General features: G+C 47.8%; 6 protein-coding genes across 6 annotated transcripts; 4 read left to right on the top strand and 2 right to left on the bottom strand.

The window, feature by feature from the left end:
• Window positions 1-2,402: 2,402 nt before the first annotated feature.
• Window positions 2,403-4,251, top strand: BDV27DRAFT_121950 (heterokaryon incompatibility protein-domain-containing protein). Its single transcript, XM_032065498.1, has one exon. The coding sequence runs from the start codon at window positions 2,505-2,507 to the stop codon at window positions 3,600-3,602; it is 1,098 nt and encodes a 365-aa protein (XP_031931839.1). The 5' UTR covers window positions 2,403-2,504; the 3' UTR covers window positions 3,603-4,251.
• Window positions 4,252-4,395: 144 nt separating this feature from the next.
• Window positions 4,396-6,277, bottom strand: BDV27DRAFT_121949 (ubiquitin domain-containing protein DSK2). The gene is made up of 2 exons (XM_032065497.1): window positions 5,590-6,277; window positions 4,396-5,532 (listed from the first exon to the last, which is right to left on the bottom strand). The coding sequence occupies exons 1-2, from the start codon at window positions 6,049-6,051 to the stop codon at window positions 4,582-4,584; spliced, it is 1,413 nt and encodes a 470-aa protein (XP_031931838.1). The 5' UTR covers window positions 6,052-6,277; the 3' UTR covers window positions 4,396-4,581.
• Window positions 6,278-6,532: 255 nt separating this feature from the next.
• BDV27DRAFT_121948 (DDB1/RSE1 family protein) lies at window positions 6,533-11,297 on the top strand. Its single transcript, XM_032065496.1, has 4 exons — window positions 6,533-6,979; window positions 7,154-9,227; window positions 9,418-10,702; window positions 10,756-11,297. The coding sequence occupies exons 1-4, from the start codon at window positions 6,736-6,738 to the stop codon at window positions 10,780-10,782; spliced, it is 3,630 nt and encodes a 1,209-aa protein (XP_031931837.1). The 5' UTR covers window positions 6,533-6,735; the 3' UTR covers window positions 10,783-11,297.
• A 3,199-nt stretch (window positions 11,298-14,496) lies between these two features.
• On the top strand, window positions 14,497-16,268 carry BDV27DRAFT_33566 (arrestin (or S-antigen), N-terminal domain protein). Its single transcript, XM_032076366.1, has 2 exons — window positions 14,497-14,801; window positions 14,866-16,268. The coding sequence occupies exons 1-2, from the start codon at window positions 14,606-14,608 to the stop codon at window positions 16,194-16,196; spliced, it is 1,527 nt and encodes a 508-aa protein (XP_031931836.1). The 5' UTR covers window positions 14,497-14,605; the 3' UTR covers window positions 16,197-16,268.
• Window positions 16,269-17,053: 785 nt separating this feature from the next.
• Window positions 17,054-18,774, top strand: BDV27DRAFT_141787 (glycoside hydrolase superfamily; the record flags this gene model as incomplete). Its single annotated transcript, XM_032069871.1, has 7 exons — window positions 17,054-17,188; window positions 17,265-17,605; window positions 17,694-17,751; window positions 17,850-17,919; window positions 17,974-18,060; window positions 18,137-18,507; window positions 18,598-18,774. 7 exons carry the CDS (start codon window positions 17,054-17,056, stop codon window positions 18,772-18,774), a joined length of 1,239 nt encoding a protein of 412 aa, XP_031931835.1.
• Window positions 18,775-19,092: 318 nt separating this feature from the next.
• utp10 (snoRNA-binding rRNA-processing protein UTP10) lies at window positions 19,093-24,974 on the bottom strand. Its single transcript, XM_032076365.1, has 4 exons — window positions 24,502-24,974; window positions 19,987-24,430; window positions 19,780-19,924; window positions 19,093-19,714 (listed from the first exon to the last, which is right to left on the bottom strand). Exons 1-4 carry the CDS (start codon window positions 24,876-24,878, stop codon window positions 19,272-19,274), a joined length of 5,409 nt encoding a protein of 1,802 aa, XP_031931834.1. The 5' UTR covers window positions 24,879-24,974; the 3' UTR covers window positions 19,093-19,271.
• Between the last annotated feature and the right edge of the window lie 67 nt (window positions 24,975-25,041).

The raw sequence follows: 25,041 nt of genomic DNA, 5'->3' as shown, positions 1-25,041 counted from the left end.
TATTTTTTGGAGTTGAAGGTATAGGGATCTTATTTTTGCCTTTAGCAGCCTAATTTATATTATTTTGAAGCTGTAGATTAGCTCTTTTGATAAGCTTTTCTTCTTTCTTTTGGTATTACTTTTGAACGTTTATCTGCTGATATATCTTCTTATTTAAAGCTCTATTTCTCTTGTGTTTTTCTAATAGAAGCTGTTTTTCTTTCTTTTCCTGTTCCCGACGAAGCTTTCTATCTTGCTTAGCAGCTTTATTAAGTTGTATAGCTTTATCTTTCTGAGCCTAAAGATCCCGAGCTTCTTGAATCTTATTAGGTAAGTAAAAAATTATATTACTACCTTCCAAAGTATATAAATCAGATAGAAATAGTTTCCTATACTAATATTTCTTCTGTTCGTTCTTTAGAGCCTTTTCAAGACCTGAACAACATAGCTTAAGTAGAATATTCTCGGTAGAAAGTGAATACATAGTAGAACTGAGCTTTTGAGCCTTTTTATTGTAGATATCAGAAATAGTCTGCTGAAGAAGCCTTTCAATATATCTCCAATCTTCCGTACTCAGGATAGAATAAGACGAATCACTTAATAATAGTCTAGTACTATTCTTTTTAGTAAAACATATCAATATCTTTTCAGGATTCCAAGGGTATAAACCAACAGAATTCTATACACTTTCAATATTTTTCTTTGATAAAGCAGTATTCCACGCTGGCTAAAAGAGTTGAAAGAAGTCTTGTTTTGTGATATAACTTATCCCTTGATAATTATGTAAAAATTGCTCTAATTCAGCACTGTATGCTGTAGACAAAGGACCAAAGATACTGATATCCAGTGGCCGTAGCGTATGTGTAGAATAAGATAGATAGATAGCTAAAAGAATCTTATTTTTATTGCAGAAGTTAATAAACTTCATTGTTATATAAGATCCGTGGCTATCAAGGATTAAAAATCTCCAATATCTTCGAGTCTTCTCCTTAGTTTCTCGATCAAAGATATTAGTAAGCCAGGTATATCCAATATTATCATTTATCCAGCCACTAGGAGATGATGCAAAAAAGTATATATAATACCCAGAACTGAAATCTTGAAGCCAGAAATCCTGTATATTATCTGAGACGGCTTGATATATAAGACCCGGGGAAAGAAAGCTTCTATCTACAGAGATACAAGCAATTGTAGTAATCTATTCTCTATTCCCATCCTGAAGGTGTTGCTTAAATCTCCCCTGCTCAAATTTAGAACAAGAAAAGATTCTTTTGCCTTTTAATAGTACTCCGATAAGAAAACCTTTCTTATCCATATTATATATATTTTCAGGCTGTATATCATATTCCTTGAGCTTCTTGGCTATTAGCTCAAAGTAAAGAGAGTAATTATACACCGAATCAGCTCGCTTGTGTTGGGAGTCAATTCCAGTTGTATAGCGGGCAGTAAGCTGATTATTATATTTCTTCAAAAATCGAGTTGGCTACTGTTTTCCTGGCTTCTTTCCAGTAATTTCCTTAGCAAAGTTTCGTAGTATTTCAAGTATAGACGGAAAGCCTTTATTAGTTAGATTATTGATCTATTTTATAAGTATTTTGGCCTGCTTATTGTTGAGGATTTGTTGATTATTATATTACTCTGCTCGAGTATGTTGAACACCACGATGATGTCGAGATAGTGTAGACCTGCTTATACTATATTTCTTGGCAGTTTTTGTGTAATTTATTATTTCTCCTGGTTTTAAGCTTTCGATCTCAGCTATCGCTGCCTCAATTGAAGCCATATTGGCAGAGTTATGGTGGTTTGAAAAGTATCGAAAAGTCGGTGTATATCAAAAAATCGGGCGTCAGGTGGGACCGGGCGTCAGGTGATCAGGTACGGTATAGTAAGCAGCGATGTAGCTTTATAAGGATTTGTCCAAGTCTCCTAGGTATGTACTAGTAGTAGTATTGAACAAGCTACTAGGTACTGAGAGTGGAGTGCCCGGGAATAATTTTTGATTGGATTATATTGTGACCCTAAGGAAACAGGGGGCTCTCCATTAACCGCCAGCTTTGCGTAGAACCCTCCAAGGACTCATACTTACTCCAGTAGATACGGGGTTCTACAGTGGACTGGCAGCTTTGAAAAGTATTTCCTTGGGTCCGATCCTGCATAAAAATAGAAACATCTATTGTGTTATCTTCAACTATCGTCGTCGTCTTCCTCGTCGTTATCGCTCTCCACCCCTAATCGCAACGCCACACATTCCAGGCTCTGTGGTCGTCCCAAATTGCCCGACCATTCGTCTTTTCCGAAGAAAACAGCTGCCTAAAGATGGAAAGAGTGCAGTCCTGGGATGTTGTATCACCGGAGTATCATATAACCGAACAAGGCTGGTTCTAGCGGTACTTTAGACTTGGCCAGTTCTCAGTACCTCGAAGGATCTTGATCGCTCACGGACAAAATAAATTATTCACACATTCAATACATGTATAAACTTCCTCCAGTATATACCTACCCAATATATAGTATCCGCAGCTGTCATGGGCTCCAACAGCGAGGGCCCATTTGCTGGTTATAGCAGCTGTCATTTTATACCTCGGTTTCAACCTGCCATCCCTCAGGTTGTGGATCGCCTACGACCAAGGAGACAATCCCGAGCTTCAGTGCCACAGCAGAGATCGAATACCAAGGGAAGGAAGTCGAAGAATGACAGAACTTTTCAATACGAACCCCTGGATCCTGCGAAGCGTGAAATCAGGCTATTTGAGCTCTGGCCAGGAAAGCCTGGTAGCAAGGTGGTCGGGCACCTCTTCAACGTCTCTTTGGATGAAAGCCCCAGCTTCGAAGCCTTGAGCTACACTTGGGGGCCACCTCAACCAACCTATAACATCTCCATTAATGGACACAGGGCGTTTCCTGTGCGTCGGAACCTGAGGAAGGCATTGGACGACCTGCGCCAGCCTGACAAGCCTCGTGTTCTCTGGACGGATGCCATATATATCAACCAGCCAAACAATACGGAAAAGGCACACCAGATCAAGCTGATGCGGAGCATATACTCATGTGCACAGGTTGTCTGCGCTTGGCTGGATCACAGCGTGCAGCCAATGGATGCGAAGACCTTGCACGTCTCGGTAAGGAAATCGAGCTTGATGACTATGATCCGTCCTACTGGTATCCAGTTGCCGATGTTTTTCGAAATCCGTACTGGCAAAGGCTGTGGGCCCAGCAGGAGCTCATCCTGGCCAAAGAAATCAACATATATTACCAGCGGAATGTCTTTGATGGGCAGCAGCAAGGTGAGGGTCGACTACGCCGCACCTGTCATCGAGATCTACTTGCAGGTTTTCAGTCTCTTCATAGACAGGCACAAGAGTATCGACTTCTTATGTTTCTCTGATAGGGGCCCGTATTATGCTGCCTCCCGAGGGGATGACTTCCCAACCTGGATGCCGCATCAGCTTGTCAGATGGAGCCGAGTCAATGCGAGCCGGGCCTGTGGCTCTATTACAGCAAGGAACGCCTCCATTGACTTGAAGAGCCGGGTTCTCTTTGTCCAAGGTCTCTTGGTAGACACAATCGGATTTATTGGACCAATGGAGGATTTTTACGAGCTGCCCATACTTGAGTGGTACTAGATCCTGGAAGAGCACTGCCGAAGACTCTGGCCAGAAGATACTGGCCACGAACCACTGTACGAAAGGGAGGATGTGACTATACTTCTACACGGTTGGGTTTCAGAAAAGAGGTATCGCCAACATTATCAACATCAAAATTTAGAGGCCGACGCAGGAGACAACGGTCGCTTTACTCCGTGCCATTCGTGTAGCAGCGGAGCAGGTTGGTCAGGACACGCTGACGCTCTGGGACCTTGCTTCTAGGCCAAGGAGTGACTTTCTGACCAAATATCAGTTTATGTGCAAGCCTCTTTTTATCGAACTCGAAAAATCCGTGTTCGTCGAAACTGAATGCCGGCGGCTCGGGTCTCTGGACAGAGTGTTTAAGGTAGAGCCGGGGGACCAGGTTTGGGTCCTCCATGGGTGTCAAATGCCAATGGTTCTTCGACCAGTCCCTGGCAAGAAGGCCCGGTTCACAGTCATTGGACCGGCCATCTTTCCGGGGCTAATGCGCGGTGCGGCATTGTCAAATGGAGAAGCTGAGCTGGAAAGCACTGTAGTTGAGCTTGAATAGGTAGTCCAGTGAAAAATCCTGGAAGGAACGGGGGGCTATGTAACGGCGGGAAGCTATATAGGTGCGATCTGAGGCATCTGAATGGTAGATTCAGATTAGGAACGTGTTTGCCCGGACGCACGCTTCTACAGTCTACTATAATTGAATTATTCTTGCAGGACTGCTTACTAAGCTCAGCTACAGCTACGTACAAGTAGACTCTGAGCTGCTCGTCTGGTTAATATTAAGGAATGAATGGGGTTGGCTCAGTATAATATATTAATGTGGGAATTACTTACGCTTATAAAGGTGAGTTTCATATTGGTTTAACTCTGGGTGCTTCTCCCATACCAGTGCTGTACTCCGTACGGGGCTAAATAATGAAAACAATCGCTCCACGAAATAAGGCCGTTTGGCCAACACGCCATTACAGATCAGTGTGAGAACTCAAGAAGGATGGCTCAACAAATATTCCACTGCGCCTTGTACACTGCCACCTGCTCGTCGCAGCGCTTCGATATTCCTCTCAAACTCATAGAATCCCATATCATTGAGCTGGCGAAGCTGTTCTGCATACCTTTCCTCAGGTGGTCGGTTGTCCTGTGGAGGGGGAGCCCCAAATCCACTGCCTCCGAGAAGTGCCGCCAAGGGATTGGCGCCAACTCCACCGGCGCCAGCTTCTCCTGGTGGTGCGCCCATTGCCTGCATCATCTGCGACAATAGAGCGGGATCGCGAAGGAAAGGATTTTGTTGGGGATTGAAAGGGTTCGCCTGACCGCCTTGTGCCCCGAACATGGCGGGGTTGAAAAGGAGCCCAAATGGGTTCTGAGCATTTTGTTGATTTTGACCCTCTCCTGTGGTAGTATCTCCCCCAGCAACATCTCCAGCGGCTCTCTGTGTAGTCTCAGTCTGACCGGTACCCGTCGCAGTTGATGTACTCGGTGGGTTCGCGCCGCCCATTGCTGGATTACCGCCGAAAAGGGCAGCGAAAGGGTTCCCTGCTCCAAGGCCTGGGGGCATGAATGGGTTGAACGCGGGCGCGCCAGGGGCTGGAGTGGCGCCATTGTTATTTTGGCCATTCTGGCTTTCCTCTGGTGTTGTGTTTGTGACCCCTGGAGCAGGAAATGCGCTACCACCACCAAGCCCACCACCACCACCACCCATGGCTCTCTGAAGTTGCATCGCCTGGCGAAGCGAATTAGGATCGGTAAGCATACGGCGGAATTCAGGGCTCTGCATCATTTGCCGCACGCCGGGACCCATTTCGCGCAACATGGGGTTTTGTTGAATCATCATATCAATCATCGCTGGGTTTTGTAAAGCTTCATTGATGGTAGACTGGAATTGAGGGTTTTCGAGCATATGGAGCATAGAGTCGGCATCAGGAGGGGGGCCCATCTAAACGTCATGATTAGCATCGTTCAGTGGGCTAATTTTATGCAGTTGATCACTTACGCCACCATCTGGGCCAAACATTCCCGCTCCTGGAAGTTGCGCAAAACCGGCATATCGTGCGCCAGTCAAACCGGCCAGTGGGTTGTTACCTGTGCCAGCCGCAAGGTTTGTGGGGACACCAGCGGCCGGAGTAGCAGAGGCGCCTGACGGCGTGGAGGCCGAGGCAGCCTGTGAAGTACCGGCCTGACGCTGATTGCTAGCGGCACTCTTTACCAGGTGGATAGTGTGTCCATCTTTGATCTTATACGTAGCCAGAGTTTCATTATCTTTCAACACTCTTCCCGAGTAGATTAGGCGCTGACGCTCTGCCGGGGTATCCGCATATTCCGACGTTGCAAGCTTTTCTTTCAACTCTGACACTTGCGCAGACAATGGAAGTGTGATGGTGAATTTCGCATCATTTGAGGACTTGATATTGAAGGTGACGGGCGAGTCGTCCGCCGTAGCGGTGTCATCAGCCATTATAACGTAATTTCGGGGAGTAGACCGAGGGGGAGGAGGGGCTTAGATTAAGGGTCGTTACAAAACCGAGTCCCCAGATAAAGTGAAGGATGGTGATATATATTCAATTAGTCCGTCGGAGAATGAGAGTATGCAGGAAGGGGATGAAGTAAAGAGTAAGTGAGCAACAGAATAGCGGCAGTAAGTAGTAGTAGTGAACAATGCCACTTCTCGGCACAGGCTACCAGTTACTGATAGCGTCAGTCGGAACGGAAAAGGTAGAAGGTGGCAGAAACCCATCGTCCGCCTTTTCGGAATGCGGGACAGACCTATTGCGCTGTGGGTAATTTACATACCGCGATAGTGTTGGGAAAAATGTGCGAAGAACTGAGGTGGGAGGTATTACCAATACTGTGCACGTGATACAGAACAAACATGTCAAACGAGAGTAGCTTCATTCTCTTCCCACCGGAATTTTCACTTTCTCCTTAGGACACAATCGGGTGAACTGTCGCGTCTTGCTCTCAAGACTCCCACGCAAACCCATTGCGAGGACACTCGTTCTCGAGAGTCCTCTTCCTCAAGCTCTATATCTGCAGCAATGGGAATGGTATCACGTTAAAGTCAACTTTGGTTGCAATTGTGCAGTAAACAAAACACAGCATCGTCTCTGCTCCAGGCTTGGAAGGAGCCTAGCTACCCATCATGGCTACCACCTCGCATATGTTCATGTACTCTCTGACAATCCAGCCGCCTACTGCTGTTACACAGGCCATCTTGGGTCAGTTTGCCGGTACCAAGGAACAGCAGATTGTCACCGCGTCGGGGTCAAAGCTCACTATCCATCGTCCCGATCCCACTCAGGGCAAAGTCACCCCGCTTTTTTCCCAAGATGTCTTTGGCATCATTCGCTCTCTGGCTGCTTTCCGACTAGCTGGGAGTAATAAAGGTATGTTCGACATTCCCCTTGGTGTGATTCCGAGATCATCTTAGTGATTCTTCAAGCTTCCGGGCAGCACGATCCTTAACTGCCGAGCCGACCACCTTGGAGGTGGGACGTGCCCCGGTCAGCAACGTTGACGCTGGGTGCTAGTCCTTGACTTTTGCTGAAAGGTGCATCTAGATTACATCATCATTGGTTCCGACTCTGGACGCATCACTATCATTGAGTATGTGCCCTCCCAGAATCGGTTCAACCGTATCCACTTGGAGACATTTGGCAAATCTGGTGTCCGCCGTGTGATCCCGGGCCAATATCTAGCGGTTGATCCAAAAGGCAGAGCTTGTCTCATTGCATCTGTTGAGAAGAATAAGCTCGTTTATGTTCTGAATCGGAACTCGCAGGCCGAGTTGACGATCTCTTCACCGCTTGAAGCACACAAGCCACAGACACTAGTCTTTGCTATGTCGGCATTGGATGTAGGGTATGAAAACCCGATCTTTGCGGCGCTTGAGGTGGACTACTCAGAGTCTGATCAGGATCCTACGGGTCAGGCGTTCGAAGAAGCTGAGAAGCTTCTAGTGTACTACGAACTGGACCTAGGACTGAATCATGTCGTGCGCAAGTGGGCAGACCCTGTCGACCGCACGTCGTCGATGCTTTTCCAGGTGCCCGGAGGTGCCGATGGCCCTAGCGGAGTCCTGGTTTGTGCTGAGGACAGCGTCACGTACCGACACTCAAACCAAGATGCCTTTAGGGTACCGATTCCCCGGCGTAGTGGTCCAACAGAGAATCCCGAACGTAAACGGTTTGTCACGGCCGGTGTGATGCACAAGATGAGGGGTGCATTCTTCTTCCTCCTTCAAACCGAAGATGGTGACCTGTTCAAACTCACCATTGACATGGTCGAAGACGACAATGGTCAACTGACTGGCGAAGTGAAAAGACTGAAGATCAAATACTTCGACACGGTTCCCGTCGCGTCGAACTTGCTGATCCTGAAGAGTGGTTTCTTGTATGTTGCCAGTGAGGCAGGGAATCACCACTTTTACCAATTTGAGAAGCTCGGTGATGATGACGAGGAAATTGAATTCAGCAGTGAAGACTTCTCTGCGGATCCCTCTGTCCCACTTGAGCCAGTATATTTCAGACCGCGAAGTGCGGAAAATCTGAATCTCGTTGAGACTATCAACTCCCTGAATCCGTTAATTGATAGCAAGGTTGCCAACCTTTCTGAAGAAGATGCTCCCCAGATTTATACTATCTCGGGAACTGGTGCTCGTAGCACGTTCAGGACTCTGAAGCATGGCTTGGAGGTCTCTGAAATCGTCGACTCGGAACTCCCCAGTGTGCCTTCGGCTGTTTGGACTACCAAACTTACTCGGGCTGATGAGTTTGATGCGTACATTATCCTTTCCTTCGCGAATGGCACTCTCGTTCTCAGTATCGGTGAAACCGTGGAGGAGGTAACTGATACTGGCTTTCTGTCATCTGCCCCTACTCTTGCCGTTCAACAGCTTGGGGAGGATTCTTTAATCCAAATCCACCCTCGAGGCATTCGTCATATTATGGTCGATCGTCGAGTGAATGAGTGGCCTGCACCTCAACATCGGTCCATCGTGGCAGCCGCGACAAATGAGCGCCAAGTCGCTGTAGCACTGAGCTCCGGAGAGATCGTGTACTTTGAGATGGATTCTGATGGGACACTTGCTGAATACGACGAACGTCGCCAGATGTCCGGCACTGTGACATGTCTCAGTCTGGGGCAGGTCCCTGAAGGTCGTGTTCGGAGCTCGTTCTTGGCTGTCGGATGTGACGACTCCACAGTCCGCATTCTGAGCTTAGACCCTGATTCCACCTTGGAAAACAAGTCTGTCCAGGCCCTTACTGCAGCCCCGTCCGCCTTGAACATCATGTCCATGTCTGATTCCAGCTCTGGCGGGACGACACTCTATCTTCACATCGGTCTGTACTCTGGTGTATACCTTCGAACAGTATTGGATGAGGTGACTGGTGAACTTTCGGATACGCGTACACGTTTTCTAGGTTCGAAGCCCGTCAAGCTATTCCAGGTCTCGGTTAAAGGGCAAACCGCTGTCTTGGCTTTGAGCTCACGTCCTTGGCTGGGCTATTCAGACATTCAGACAAAGGGCTTCATGCTTACTCCATTGGATTACGTGCCACTTGAATGGGGTTGGAATTTCTCGAGTGAGCAGTGTCTGGAAGGCATGGTTGGTATTCAAGGCCAAAACCTTAGGTATGATGCATTCCCTGTTTCCTTTGCTCCGTTTACCCTGATCGTATGATGAGAATATGGGACCCCAAAACCCATGTGGAAGCTTATTATTATTTTATTTCCAATTGTTCCTACTGAGATCAAGCTTATCTTGAAAATTACACATCAGCTACTTCTTGCGAATATTTGCATTTGCTAACTGACGTGATAGGATCTTCTCCATCGAAAAGCTTGACAACAATATGCTGCAGCAGTCGATTTCTCTCGCTTACACCCCCCGCCGTTTCTTGAAACACCCTGAGCAACCACTTTTTTATGTCATTGAATCAGACAACAATGTTCTGTCGCCAGCCACTAGAGCGAAACTACTAGAGGATTCCAAGGCACGTACTGGTGACGAAACCGTGCTACCCCCCGAAGAATTTGGATATCCGCGGGGCTCTGGTCACTGGGCCTCGTGTATCCAGGTTGTTGACCCAGTACACGCCAAGGCTGTTATCTCGACAATTGAGCTTGAAGAAAATGAGGCTGCTGTCAGTGTTGCAGCTGTTCCCTTCACTAGTCAGGATGATGAGACCTTCCTCGTTGTAGGAACAGCAAAAGACATGAATGTCAACCCTCCATCCTCCGCCGGAGGATACATCCATATTTACAGGTTCCAAGAAGATGGAAGAGAGCTCGAGTTCATCCACAAGACCAAGGTCGAAGAACCTCCTCTCGCTCTACTTGGTTTCCAAGGCCGACTGGCTGCTGGTATTGGCTCAATGCTCCGGATCTATGACTTGGGAATGAAACAACTTCTCAGGAAATGCAATGCCCAAGTGGTTCCGAAGACGATCGTGGGCCTCCAGACACAAGGCAGCAGGATTGTCGTGAGTGACGTTCGTGAGAGTGTTACATATGTTGTATACAAATATCAGGAAAACGTTTTGATTCCGTTTGTGGACGACTCCGTCTCGCGCTGGACGACGTCCACGACAATGGTTGACTATGAAACCACCGCTGGTGGTGACAAGTTCGGCAATATCTGGATGCTGCGGTGTCCCAAGAAGATATCCGAACAGGCTGATGAGGATGGATCGGGCGCACATTTGATCCATGAACGTGGCTATCTCCACGGTACCCCGAACCGTCTGGAGCTCATGATCCATGTTTACACCCAGGACATTCCGACCACCTTGCACAAGACCCAGCTTGTAGCCGGTGGGCGAGATATTCTCGTCTGGTCTGGATTCCAAGGTACTATTGGAATGCTCGTGCCTTTTGTCAGCCGAGAGGACGTCGACTTCTTCCAAAACCTCGAGATGCAATTGGCAGCACAGAACCCTCCTCTTGCGGGACGGGACCACCTCATTTACCGGAGTTACTATGCGCCTGTCAAAGGCGTCATTGACGGTGACTTATGTGAGACGTATTTCTTATTACCTAATGACACGAAGATGATGATTGCTGCGGAACTTGACCGTTCAGTGCGAGAAATTGAACGGAAGATCTCGGTATGTTTTACCCGGTACCATGCTGTGCGAGCATTCAACTAACTCTTGTATAGGATATGCGGACGAGAGTGGCGTACTGATTTTAGCGGACACGGCGTCTAGCGACTTCTTTTTTCTGTACCGGGGTTCTTAGATATCCGATAATCGATTGTGAGATATAATCATGTACAGCTTCTACCGTACAACTTGGTGCCTTCCGGTTTCAGCTTCACCAGTAGAGTTTGGGAGAACGCAGTATCGTGTGGATCTGCATATTGACGTCTCTTGCCTCGCTCGGTCCTCCGCTTCACTCGGTTGATCTTGAGCTGGATGCAGCATGAACTCTCAGAGTTTATTCTGTATGAGACAAGAAAGAGGTTCACGCCCTCGACGATCTTTGAGTACGGTTTTATCCGCATGCCACGGATACAAACCGTAATTTATCCGTCGGGACACTTGTTCTTGTAGTGCTTTGCTCTAGTCAATACCATATATTACTTTCCTGCTCTCTGATTGTACCCTCGTGGTGATAAACCGATTCTACATGTAATTTGTGCAAACACAAGGTTTCAGTAACTGCATCTATGTATGTCACTTCTATAATAAGGGACTGCCCACCAGCATCCGGTATGCCCAGGCTGTCGGATAGAACTGCCATATCTAACGTTTCTTAATGCTAGTTGTCACCTAGGGTCCCATGTCATTATGACATCAAATATTACGAGAAAAGAGACTAACTTATCGGCAAACAAGACCACTAGTACTTATCTGTATCCTACTTAAAGGCCGCAAAAGAGAACTGAATCCCCTTCAAGGGTGTTAGCTGCTGCTATTTGCATCGTTTTTTAAACGGCAATAACGAATGATCATTGCTGCTAACACTCTAGATCTTTTACCAATAATGCTGTTCGCTCTTGTGTCTTCGAGTCTACAGAATGTTCCACTAGGTGGCTAGCCCTGACGCAAAGAATTTAGCCAAAGGATATGCTCTATTGTAGTAGCTACAGATAGATCTCTCATTGTAATGCGGTTGTGTCACATCCTAGCTTTACAATGGCCAGTACCAGGAGCCTCCATATGCTGCTGTCCTACAGCATTGACCACTCACTGTACGGGCCTTTAATGATAAGTGCTAGACCCGAAGCTCTTCGAAGCCCACCCATCAGTACAAGTAATTATAATGGCAAATCAGACCACTCCCAGCACTCATCGGCCAATGGTATGCACCGTTGCTGCACTGTTTTTTACACTTAGTACACTTGCACTAATACTACGCTTCATCTCTCGTCAAATCGCTCAGGCGGGCTGGCGGTACTATGACGCTCTGATAATAGTATCCTGGCTTGTGATGGTTTGCTTTCATTACCTGATGTGGACATCCGCTGCCGTTCCATACACCTAATGACAATAAAATGTTAAAGTACTCTATATCGATCATTACTTTTCAAGTTGGCAACAGATTTTCTGTTCTCTGAAGCAATCCTAAGTTTGCAAGGAGCAATGCCATGCTTTACTACACTATGGTTCTAGCTAAGAGTTACCAGAATATCACTATCAGAGACGAAACATCGCATGGCGCACGTTTGTGATGAACGGCATCTACTACCTCGTTTGTGCGATTCAGAAGTACCTCATGCATCTAATAGAGACTACGACCATAGCTCACTCTGTATTTGTGTAAAACACAGCTGATTTTGAGACATTTTCACAGCTGAAAGTCTGAAGTGGCCCGAGTGTCAACAGTACCTGGAATAACCGCCTGTAGCTGCTGGATCTGCTTGTGATCTGCAGGGGAATAATAATTTAGAGTTTATAGAGCTGTTTTTCTTTCTACTCAGCTAAGGTTTGCATGAAAACGATCAGGCTCTATTTGGTTTACACCTGTTCCTTCTATAATATTATCCTCCCAGATCAGCTGTTAGGGCTACGGGCGTGACAAGAAGTCGTTGTATGGTTTGGTTCTACAGTAATTCGGTGATTCGGTGATTGCTCCTTAGGCGACTTAGCCCAGTTGCCAAGAAGGAGAAATGGGACCGGGCCGGGGTAAGTAAGAGAAAATTTTCACAGATGGCGACATCCAGCGCTAGAAACCATTATTATATCGTATCACTTAAGATGCTATCAAGTTTTCTTAGTTTCCCGTCGGCATACCGTGGCGGTCGGCTCATGGACGTCGCTTAGCCACGGCTAGACGCGGACCCGTGGAAAAAACGGCTGGAGACAGTGAAAATAGCGTACCCTTCGTTCCTGGTTTCTAATGAAGGAGTGACTAATGATAATGAGGGATATATAGCAGGAAATGAAGTCGCCAGAACTATGGGGATTCCACTATTCTTGTTCAGGAGATAGATAGAAGGGGAATGGTTTAAGATTCTTTCCAAGGTGATTTTTGAGTTCAATTTTTGCAGATGATCAGGATTAATAATTGAAGTATGACAGCATCGAGACCAAGAAAACGCATGGACAACCAATGGGATAAATTAAGTCCATAGATCCCTTGGCGAAGAATCTTGGACGAAGGAAAGTGCGGTAGACGTGGATCTCGACCCGAAGCTGTAGGGCGCAGAGCTAAACGGTCGACTTGCGACAACAGGAAGTTACTTGGAGCGGGTAAACGTTCTTATTCGCTTCATTCCATGGGCTAGACTCTTTAGTTCAGTCCTCTCGGTACTCGGAACGACTAGTATACGAGGGCTTCTGATTAGGAACGATCGTCTTCCAAGCTGGTTGAGGTCGTTTTTTGCCTTGGTCACACATGTCTCAAGGTTGGGAATCAGTAAAACACGCAAGACAACCCATAGACTATGGGCAATGGTTGACGAATAGTTCATGAGGGGCGAACGGTCATCAGAAGACCCTGCTCAGTATGGTGTGAGATCTACGATCATCACGCGATAGGAACCTGGTTGGAATGCTAGAGAGTAAGGAGTTTGAAGTCCCATTAAAGGGTGTTTTCTATTTAGGGTTATGCCAAACTATTGGTCTAATGATCGTCACCAACCTACGTACGTACTGTGTATTTGTTAGATTGCTTACTATTAACTCGTTATCTTTCTTCTTCTCCTTCTTCTCCATGTCCCATGGGGGAAAATAACTTCTGATTCCGGAGTAAAGTTCATGACCAATATGACACAGGGCGTGAGGTCGGCATCGCGTAAGGGTTGATATTATCCGGGATTGGATTTGACTGCAAATGTCACGGAAGGGCGCAAAGGATCATCGGGAGTTGGACCAATCGCTGGGAAAAGTGGATCTGGACCGGAATTCGTGTTATGGAGACGAACTATGGAAAATATTCATTCATTCATTCATGTGGTCGGTGTGTGAGTTTTGTTGGTTCGGTCTAATTTTATTAAATATTTTTTTTTTATCTTTTTTCTTTTTGACTTTTTATTTTTTCTTTTTTTTTTTTCCAACAAGTGGATTATCGTCAACACGTGCTGAGGATGACCGATCAATGGATTCTCTCTTTCTTTGCTCGATTCGTGACTCATTTTGCGCCCTGAGGATTGACATGTCCTCAAATTGGTCAATTAGAAATACGCAGAAGGGGGGATATGAGCTGGGTATTTAATAATTTCAATTGCCGGGGGGTCTTACAAGAGGATATCTATCGTTGTTCATCTAATTTGAGTGTGCTGCAAGTATACATCAAACTATCTCCACAGCTCGCCATTACTATTACCCAACGACAACCATCACCCCATCCCTACATTCAATTTAGAACCTTTCTCTCGCAGCTGGCGTCTCCCTTCGTTTCTTTTTATATTCTTCTTTTCTCCACGTTGCTATCCAATTCCTTTTACTCAGTAACCATCTCTCCTCTTTACTACCAATCCGGGGTGCTGCGCATGACGCGCTCTCCACAATATCTTTGAGCATTTCTCTCTGTATTATCTCTTGTACTTGTGAAATACAGCCGAAATGACCTCATTTGTCACTCGTAGCTCCAGCACGTTGGAGTCCTTGACGCAGTCGCGTCCCAAGGTCGACATTGAACTCACCGGACAGACTGAAGGGTTTGTCAGTTCATATACCACTAAGGATCGTATTGAGGGGACGGCAGTGATAACGGTAGACCGTGATACTCGTTTTGATGATGTTGAAATCACCTTTGAGGGTAAGGAAATCCCAGACTGGATAGACCAATCAAAGCTGGAGGGAGCCTTTACTCATATATACAGGCACATCGAGAACTTCCGTGGAGCGTGTCGCGATGCCAGGCCGTACAGGTGCTTACCAGACATTCCTCCGACTTCGCCAACCGATTGAGGACTCTGCCTATCCTATGCCCCGTGTGCTGGAGGCCGGGCGCACTTACAAGTTTCCATTCACATTTGTCGTGCCCGATCGTCTACTGCCACATGTATGTAGCCATGCAAAGACGAATGCCCATGTCGAACGCTCTCACACTCTGCTCCCGCCTTCTCTCGGTGATCCCATGCTAGCCAATGATGGCAAGTCGCTCTTGAATGACCTAGCCCCAGATATGTGCCGGATATCATATTTGATCCGTGTGAGCGTGCAACGCAAACCAGAGAATGCCCCGTCAAAGGCCTTGGCCTCGGTAGGAAAGAAGGTGCGGATCATTCCGGCCGTGGACGAGGAGCCACCTTTGAACATCGCGGATGACGACAGCTACTGCATTCGGAAGGAGAAGGACGTCAAGCGCGGTTTCATGAGAGGCAAGTTGGGCCGACTGGTTGTCGCCTCGTCGCAGCCCAAGCCTGTGCAACTGTGCCCGCCAAACAGCGAGGCCACTGATTCGGTCAGCACTGCTGCTACAGTACACTTACGATTCGATCCCGTGGGCAATGAGGAACCTCCCCGCCTGGGCACGATATGGAGTAAGCTCCGAGTGTCCAGTCTGTTCAGCGCAGAGCCCTGGGGTGATTATCCTTCCCCCCGAAATGTGCCCTGGGCACAGATAGGTCAAGGGTGTTACACCGAGACGGTCCCCCTCTCCACCATGTGCGTGGCATCTGCACACTGGACGAAGCATACCAGCCCGAGGGGCCTCAGTCGCTGCGACTCAATGGAGTCAACATCATCCTCGGAATCTCTAACCGGTCCATCGGCGTCTTTTACCGGAGAGACCTATTATACCGCATCGGTCGTCGTGCCCATCACTCTTCCCAAGACGAGAGCATTCGTCCCGACCTTCCACTCGTGTCTGATCTCTCGCTTATATTGCCTCGAACTCAGCATTTCTTACCATACGCCAAACGCTAATATCCTGACCCCAACGGCTACGTTAAAGATCCCCATCCAATTCACAAGCCGGTCCCGGTCCGATGCAAAGACAAAGGGTTCTGAACATGAGATCACCCAGCATGAAGTTAATGCAGAATTCTTCAGCCCTCGCAGTGTCGCGCCCCCTACACTGGTCCAGGTGGCGCCACCAGAGTATTCAGAGAACCAAGGCCCGATTCTACCTCCTGACCGTTCGATCGATCTGATGTCTACAGCACGTCTCCCCAGGGTTAATGCTGGAAGCGTAGGGACTGCTTGTTGAAGGTCTTCCCGCATTCAACCCCGGATGCAGGGGGTTTCACGATATACAAAAGTTCATGTTTCCACGGCGTTAAGAGAAAGTGCTTTGTTTTGAATATACCCGGATTTTTTTTTTTTTTTTTTTTGTATGAAATTCCCATAGCAATAACGCACAAGGGCGTTTTTGATCGAGATATCCGGTTATTGTCAGGGTCCGAAATCATGTTTGGAGTCGTTTGTGCTGAGCCTAATTTAATTTAGAATACTTTAGTTTAATACAGTCTAACTTAATCAAGATATCGACACCGTTCTACTCCGTATATGTAGTCTAACCTAACTCCTGGGGTATAGACTTGTTACTTGCCTGAAATCACAGGCATCAATCTGTTCCCTGATCACACCCCATGTCTTTCCTTTTCTGCGTCTTCATAGAAGGTGGATTTGAACAAAAGACCCTCCTTTTGACACATCCATGAATCTACTATCGCCAGACTTGAAACATACCCTGAAAGTCCCGCCAAACAAAGCATCCATTGAACACAATGCCATACACATCAAGCGAATGCCCAAGTATTCTTTCACCCGACAAAGCAAGCACGGACTATGCGTCTTTATAAGAGCCGTCCAAGAGAGTAAATCATCCCTTAGTTCCCTGTGGTGTCTGACAGACTGCCGACGTTCATTGGTTATTGCATTATACAGATATCAGACGTGAAGCAAAATACTATAAGTGCAACATGGATTCCTTCTTATCAACAACACCTTCAGGCTATTATTATACAGCCTTGAGGCTTCTTCTATGCTCAGTCCGGACTGCACCGTATCGAAGTATCTCCTCGATGGACACATATACTTGGGCATCTACTAGCATCATTGACGATGAAAACTTTCTTCCTCCTCCTCTGGGGCCTCGCATGCTTCACCAGTGCTGCCTTCATCCCGCATTCAAAGGATGAACATGATACTTCTAGGCCTGAGAACGGGTATATATCTATGGCCTACTATGCAAATTGGGTTAATATTAGCTTTTACCTCCCACCCTCATTCCTATCAAACCAGCACAACAGACTTTCCTAACATGAATGCCTAGGCCATATACAATGACCACTACCCGCAGCATATCCCCGTCGACAAACTCACTCACGTTCTCTACGCTTTTGCGAACATCACCGAAGCTGGTGAGGTTCGGCTATGGGATCAATGGTCTGACTACGATAAACACTTCCCTGGAGACCCGGCGGAAGAAGATAAAGACAATGTCTACGGATGTATCAAACAACTGGGTCTCCTGAAACAGAAGAACAGACATCTAAAAGTCCTTCTGTCGATCGGCGGGTGTACAAACTCACAAAGCTGGGCTGGTATTCTCCAGGTTGACGCAAACCGAAAGAACTTCGCCCAGTCGGCCGTCAAGTTGATGCATGACGTGGGGTTTGATGGGCTGGACATCGATTGGGAGGTAAGCTTTTCCATTTCATATATTCTCTTTTTCCATTTCATGAGGGCTTATAGCATGTAGTATCCCAAAAAAAGATAGTGCAAAAGATATGGTGGCTCTCCTGAAGGAAGTAAGAGAGGTATGTGCTGCGTATACATTAGAAAATACACATGGAAAGTTGTTTAATTACGATTCTCATACCCCTCTTGTATCACACCGCTAAGAATTAATTAACAGGAACTGGACAGATGCAGCAAGGAGCATGCGAACAGCAACCATTTCCTCCTAACCATTGCCTGCTCAGCCGGTATGTGTGGCCCCTTCGAAAACACAGAAAAAAAGAACTAATGACGATTTCAAGGTGCCTCAAACTACAAAGTTCTTCCTATGTCTGAGATGGATCAATATCTCGATCTCTGGAATCTGATGGCATACGACTACGTCGGCAGTTGGGTAAATACAACCGGCCACGCAGCTAATCTCTATCCCAACACCTCTAATCCCGAAACCACCCGCCAATACAGATGATGCTATAAAATTCTATACCTCCAATGGTGTATCACCCAAAAAGATTGTCCTCGGAATGACGCTTTACGGCCGCTCATTCGTCAACACTGCCGGACTAGGACAACCCTACGTTGATGTTGGGACGGGCATGGGCGATGCCAGAGTTTGGCATTACAAGGTTTTGCCGTTGGCTAATGCAAAGGTTGTTGAACTACCAATGACAGGGGCCAGCTATAGTTACGATGAGAAAACAAAGATGTTTGTTTCCTACGATACGGTGAACATGACCATGGTCAAGGCGGGGTATATCAACACGAACGGCCTTGCAGGTGGAATGTGGTGGGAAACCAGTATGGATAGAGTTGGGGAACACAGCCTTATTGGTACGGTATGTCTTTTTTATTCCTTCACTTCTATTTGTCCTCGAATATACCTGTTTGCTAGATATTGAAATGATGTACTGACTAATATGGCTCAGCTTGTTCGAGAACTCGGTGGCCCTGACGCTTTGGAAAAATCCGAAAACTATATGAATTTTCCTGGTCGAAATACGCAAATGTCCGGAATGGATTTAAAACTGATCAAAAAACATGATGAGACTCTGTCGTTCTGGCTCTGTACCACAGGATTTGAGAATTATCCTAGAGTTCTATAGAAAGATTTCAAGACTGTTTATTCTAATCTTTTTGACATGGATCATCAAGTCGAGGGTCCAATCCCAATGTGCCTCGTTTCTAAGTGCCTCGCTATGATTAGACAATATTGATCCGGCAAAAATACCACTTTCCTGGATAGACTCAGTAGAACCACTGCGAGATTCTGTTTATTCAATCCTTCCATTAGAACTCAATGTATCTAGTGCTAGTGGAGGAGGTCATGCTGATTGTTTTGATTGTAATTCTTGGCTGTGTGGTATATACTATACTAGAAGATGAACGGCGAAATCATGTTGTTTGAAAAAAAGAAGTTCTACTGGTAGATAGGTAGAACCAAATCTATGAATTATATGTTCAACAGCACATCACACGACAAACCAAGCCAACTTTTCTATACACAAAAATAAAACATCTCCACTCAAGACAGAATTCCAACGCCTAAAAAATGCCCAGAACCTCTTTTGAAAACTTGACTTCGTCCCAATCGGAAAGCACATCAGGTCAACATATCATCCAACTTCTCCCCGAGCACGTCCTCAATCTGCTTAACCCACTTGCGAACTTCCCTCTCCACGTTCTCGTCCTCGTCTTCCATCAATTCACTGATGTACGGCAGCATCTCAGGCAACAGAGCAAGCCATTCCTCGCCCAGCTGCTCTGTGAGTGACTGTTCCGTTTTGAGGGCTGCGAGACGCGTGTGCGGGTTCTCGCCGCCGCCGGCTTTGCCGGTGGGGCCGGCTGAGGGACGTAGGTACCGCATGAGGACTGTGTTGAGTTCCTTGTGGTTATCTGTGGAGTCGGCTGCCACGGCCAGTTCGGTGATTGCTGGGATGGCTTCGTTGATGACTAGGGTTGCGGTTGTGGGGTGAGTGGCGTGGGCGAGTTGGGAGATGAGGGGTGTTGCGATTTTGGTGAGGTGTGAAGGGGATTGCCAGAATTCTGTTTCGGGTTGGGTTAGTTGATCTGCTTGTGTTAGGGGTTGCGGTTAATGTTGTTGAGCTTACCGTCTTGGTCATGCTCGAAGGCGTTCTTGAGCAGGCGCATAGTTGCCAGCCAGAGGGATTTGGTGTTAGGGTTGGACGGGCTGGCTTTGCTGAGGATTGATACTACGTTCTCGATGATGTAGCTGGCGTAGCCGGTGACAATGGACTGTGATTCGTTAGAAGAGGGTTGATTGGATTGAAGAAAGTTTGGGAACATATTGTGCATACCTGAAGGGTGCCGAAGAAGACCTGCAGGAACTTGTAGAAAGTCGTGAGCCGGGCCAGGCTGCCCTGTGTATCCTTCTTTGAAACACCGGTTGTTGCCCACTCGAGGAGCTTTGCGAAGATAGGCCGGAAGGTTGAGTCGTTGAGCTTGTAAATCATCTTGATGGTGACCTCGTTGATGGTCTCCTCGATCTCGTCTACATCGGACAAGTCGAAAGTAGCATCCGATTCCAATGCGAGTTGCTCACGACGCAAATCGAACGCCTTGAAAAGGATGTTGGTGATGACGGGGAGGTTCTTCGCGGTAGACGACTTGGGATGCTTCTCAATGGCCATGCTGACGACTTCCAGAGTTTCCTTCGTAGCTTCTGGTCCGGCTTGCACAGCATGCTGCCAGTTGCGGTCGACTGCGCCGAATGTTGCAGAAGCATCAACCTTCTTGGCCATAAGTCTCAGTGCCTCCTGCCGGCTCTCCTCTTCACACTCATCGTTCATGGCGGACTTGTACGAAAGCACAAAGACCTTGTCCAGATGAGAAGCGGAGATCATGTAGGGGAGGTGGACGAAAAGAGCTGAGAACAGGGAGTAAACGGCATCGTGCAACCTGGGGTTCTCCTTGCCATCCTCCAAGCTCAATTCAAGTAAGGCCAGCGAGCGACTGAGTGTGTCCGGCAGGGCAGGAATCATGGCTTGGCCCAGGACTTCGGCCATAGAGGCAAGACACAGCACGCCCATGATGCGAATACGGTCATCCTCCTGTCCAATGCATACCTCACTAGCAACAACCCTGGCGGCGGGGATAACCTTCGACGGATCCTTCTTACCATACTTGTCGGCTATGCGGTCGATGCAAGCCACCGCAGCGTGCTTGAGCAGGATGTCTGGCGAAGACTCGACAATCTTGACCAAGACGGACAAAAAGTCCAACATCCTGGTTTGGGAAGGACTGTCGCGTTCGGGGTTCTGGCGCAACCGGCCTTCCAGGAGCCGGAGAACCTTGCGACGGAGTTCATCATTGGGACGCTCAAGCAATACCTCGATCGTGTCGAGGAAATCAACGAGCGATAAGGTTCCGAACAGAGCACTGAGAACTTCGCCACTTGCCTGGCCGACGGACTTCATGTCCTGCATGTTGTCTCCAATTGCCAAGGTTTGTTCCAGAATCTGCGAGAAGAGGGCGCGGATTTGTTGAGGTTCATCACCTTCCTCTGTTGCGAAAGCCTTGGCCATCTTTGACTTGAGAGAAGAGTGCCTAAACAAATAAGCCAAAGCCCGGAGAAGGTCAACTGCAACCTTCTGAGGCTCACGGCCGTCATCACTTCCGATTCCAAGAAGAACTTGTGAGATACCAGGCTTCGCCTTGAGAGAGTCGCTGACCAGTCCGAGGTACTTGCTGTAAGTGGCAAGTTCAACAGGGGCATTGGCATCCGAGACCAAGCCAGTCATCAAGATCAAAACATCCTTATCCATGGAATATCTATTCGCAAGCATGGATAAAACAGCGAACAAAAAGTCCTGCGTTCCGAGTTTGGTAATAAGGGCGTGGAAAAGTCGGAGGCGGCGATGTGAAGGAATGTGCTCGAAGGCAGCGGTGAAGCTGAGCAGCAACTCGGATGTCCCTGACACAACATCACGCTTCTGGTTACGCAATGACTGAATAAGGGCCGGAACGACCTGGTCAATCGTTTGATCAATCACGGAAACAGAGTAGTCGTCATCCTTCTTAAGCACGCTGGAGCCCATGAAAGTGAAGATTGGCATCACACTGTGGAGAACCAACTCGGGGGCAATGACAGAGAGACCCGCGACCAAGAGAAGGGCTGCGTTCTGCACTTGAGGACTGTCGGTAGTGCGGACACAATCGACAACCAGATCGGCACGAATCACGGAGGTATCGAACTGCGGTTTACCAATGGTCTTCGAGCGGTTGACAATAGCCAGCAAGCTGCCAAGTGCCAAGCTGAGCAGGTAACTCATTCCAGACTGAACTTGAGACTTGAAGTGGTGAAGAGCAGCCAGGGTTTGGAACAAGCCGTCGGCCAATTCCGGATGAGTCTCAGGGAAAGAACTATCTACCAACTCCAGAATGAAGGTCATCTTCTCCATGAGTTCATTGAGAGTAGCCTCATCCTTGACAGTCATTGCGACCATATTACTCTGGCTGGTGCGTCTTCTCTTAGGAGCTGGTCCAAGACCCTCCATATCGGTGACTGTGGCAGGAATCTTCTGGAGGAATTGAGATAGCACGGCTCCCGGAAGCTCTACACTGCGCAGGACATCCCTACATCCATCAACCAGAGGTGAATCTGATTGTTCCAGAGATATCTCAAACAGATTCTCTGCAGCAGGAACTTGCCGATCTTCAGGAACCTTGGCCCAGACGTCCTTCATACGACCGAAGATTGCGCCGACGAAAGAAGGACTCAAAGACTCCGAATACGGGTTCACGTTCGATAAAAGCACGGTGATAGCGTCTCTCTCCTTTGGTGTCACCGTCAAGACAATCTGGTTCTCCATCTCTGAAATGGGGACTCGCTCCTTCTCGCAAACATCCTTGGCCTGCTGTCCATCCATCTCTCTCCAGCTCTTTAGTAGCGGTCCAAGTTCCTTGGTACGGGTCGTTCCACCAGCCTTTTCGACACGGTTAAGAAGCTTTAGCAAACCAAGCTTGGGCGCATAGAGCGGAACATGAACAGCATGAGAGCAAAGGCAGGTGAAAAAGCTTAATCGAACAGCCTTCTTAAGCTCAGACGATTCTGAGTCCGGAACGGACGAACCACGCAGTGTAGCCTCGAGGGCTCGACCGATATGATCTGGATCAATGACATATTCTTCCAATCCTGGAAGCAAAGCACGCTCGAAAACCTTCTGTAAATCACGACCCGGGATCCACTGAATATTCTTGGGCTGCCCGCCTTGACCGTAAATCGTGTCACGGGCCCAGACACCTCCCGGAGCATCACCCTTCTTGTTCTTGTGGAGGCTACCGATGATAGTCAAAATGCCAGCGGCCTCCCGACGGACTCGCTCCGAAGGATCAGCAATAGTAACTAAGACAAAAGGCAGTAACGCTTGGAGATCCACGTCAATGGAGGTAGTATTGAGGAACGAAGAGATCATATTCAATGCAGCCACTCTGGTGCCAATGGGATACGACCCGGAGAAGACCCGAACAAAGAAAGACAGGTATTGAGGAGATTTTGTAGCGTTCGCTTTGTCAAGAGCTGGTAGGTTGGCGAAGGCATCGAGTTTCTCTTGTGACCCAATACCAAGGGCAAAAGCCCGGACAAGATTATCGTACACCGGGATGGACTGGGTGCTGAGATAGGAGCCCTTGAACGAGCTACCCGCCAGAGATTCCAGAGCCGGTGTGAAGTTGTCTTGCTCCTCTCCCCTTTCCATGTCTTCCATCTCTACATCTTCCACGGCTTTGGGAGCGGGTGCGGACTCGATAACTGTTTGCAAATTTTGTTCAATAGCATCAATATCAAAGGATGACTCCGCAACGGTCTTCTGGAAAATAGGACGCAGGGATTCTGTCCGGCTGAAGTGCTGTACCAGATCCGCGAGATGGGTTTGTGCATCCAAAGACATGGCACCATCCTTGTGAACATTGCCACTAGCGTGCAAGACCATAGCCATGCCACTGCCGATTTCGGCCTCTCCCAGTAGTTCACTCTCGAACATGAGCGACAAGAAATCAAGACGGGTGGTGTCTTTCTGCTTGGAGAGGTCTTGTACGCAGCCTGCCACCAACCCAAGTAGTAGTTGAGATGCCCGGTGTTGTTTCGAGGTTTCGGACAACTGCTGAAGAGGGTTCTCTAACCGAAGGATGGCTTTGAAAACACGCTTTGGTAATGTAGTGTCCGGCTTCTTCTGTGCAAGAACAGCTAAGCAGACAAGACCCGAGCTCACCGTTTCTTCCGTCCAAGACTCTGCCACAGCCTCCATCAAGCTATCGATGACCTTGTCGTGCAGAGACGCTTTTTGTGCAATGGCCACGCAAACCATGTAGCACCCAATGACCAGCTCTGCTACATTCTTCATAGCTAACCCGTCATTCAAAACCGGAAGAACTCGCATAATGATATCATCGTGGTTTTCCTTCTCAATGTTTCGTCGACCCGAACGCGCTGAATCCAGCATACCAGCAACAGACTCTGTTACGATACCCGCCCAAAATGTCAGAAGCGCATGGTGGCCGGCTTGTTCCCTGCTGACTTGGATGGTGTATCTATTTAAAGCTGCGAAGAATGGCTTGTTTGTGGTAGCACTGTGCACGAGCGGATGGCGCGGGGGATTTATTGAGCTTTTCTTATAAGGATTGAGAATTTTAAAGGTCGGGGTCAAATCTTCTGGGAGTATCGACAGTAGATTCAGGAACAGAGGGGTGGTGTGATATGGTAGGAATGTGAGGATCGTATACTCCGTGTTATATTCGTGTACCCTGCACGGTCTGTTAGCCCATGGTTGTCGAACAGTTTGGAGCTCGGGGTCGATTGATCGGATCCATCGTACCGAAAACGCCTAACGAGCCATTCAACGGCCTTCACGGCAGGACTCAGCAATAACTTCCCTCCAACCAAAGCAAGAAAAGTCTCCAAAACTGCATCTAGCTCCTTATTCTGGGCAGCGTTCATCTCCGTCCGCTCCTGCGCCTTGCTCTGTTCGCTGAAGATCGTGCGCTCGAATTGCGCAAATCGAGGATCCAACTCGCATAATTCCTTGAAACCTTCGTTGCATATATCATAGACCGTATCGAAATCTTGGGACCCAGCGACCTTTCTGTCGAAAATCAAAGATTGTGAATGCGCTATCCTCTGCGCCTTGAGGTTTAACTGGTTGGTCGAGTTTGCCGCAATCTGCGACAGCTGCGCGGCGAGGGACGATGCCATCTTGAAGCGTAAATTGTTTCTTAACCGTATTTACAGCAGTAACCCATCCCTCAGAAACACACTTCTCAAGCTTGAACAACAATTCAATCTCCCCAGGCGTATTGGGTTATTTTTTCACGCCGGCACGGTGGGTGATCGGAGTAGCTTTTTTTTTTACTGCCGC

Source organism: Aspergillus caelatus, assembly GCF_009193585.1.
Source record: "Aspergillus caelatus strain CBS 763.97 unplaced genomic scaffold BDV27scaffold_19, whole genome shotgun sequence".
Classification (NCBI taxonomy): domain Eukaryota; kingdom Fungi; phylum Ascomycota; class Eurotiomycetes; order Eurotiales; family Aspergillaceae; genus Aspergillus; species Aspergillus caelatus.
Note: the sequence above shows the minus strand (reverse complement) of the source record. Positions and strands in the feature narration are given on the sequence as shown.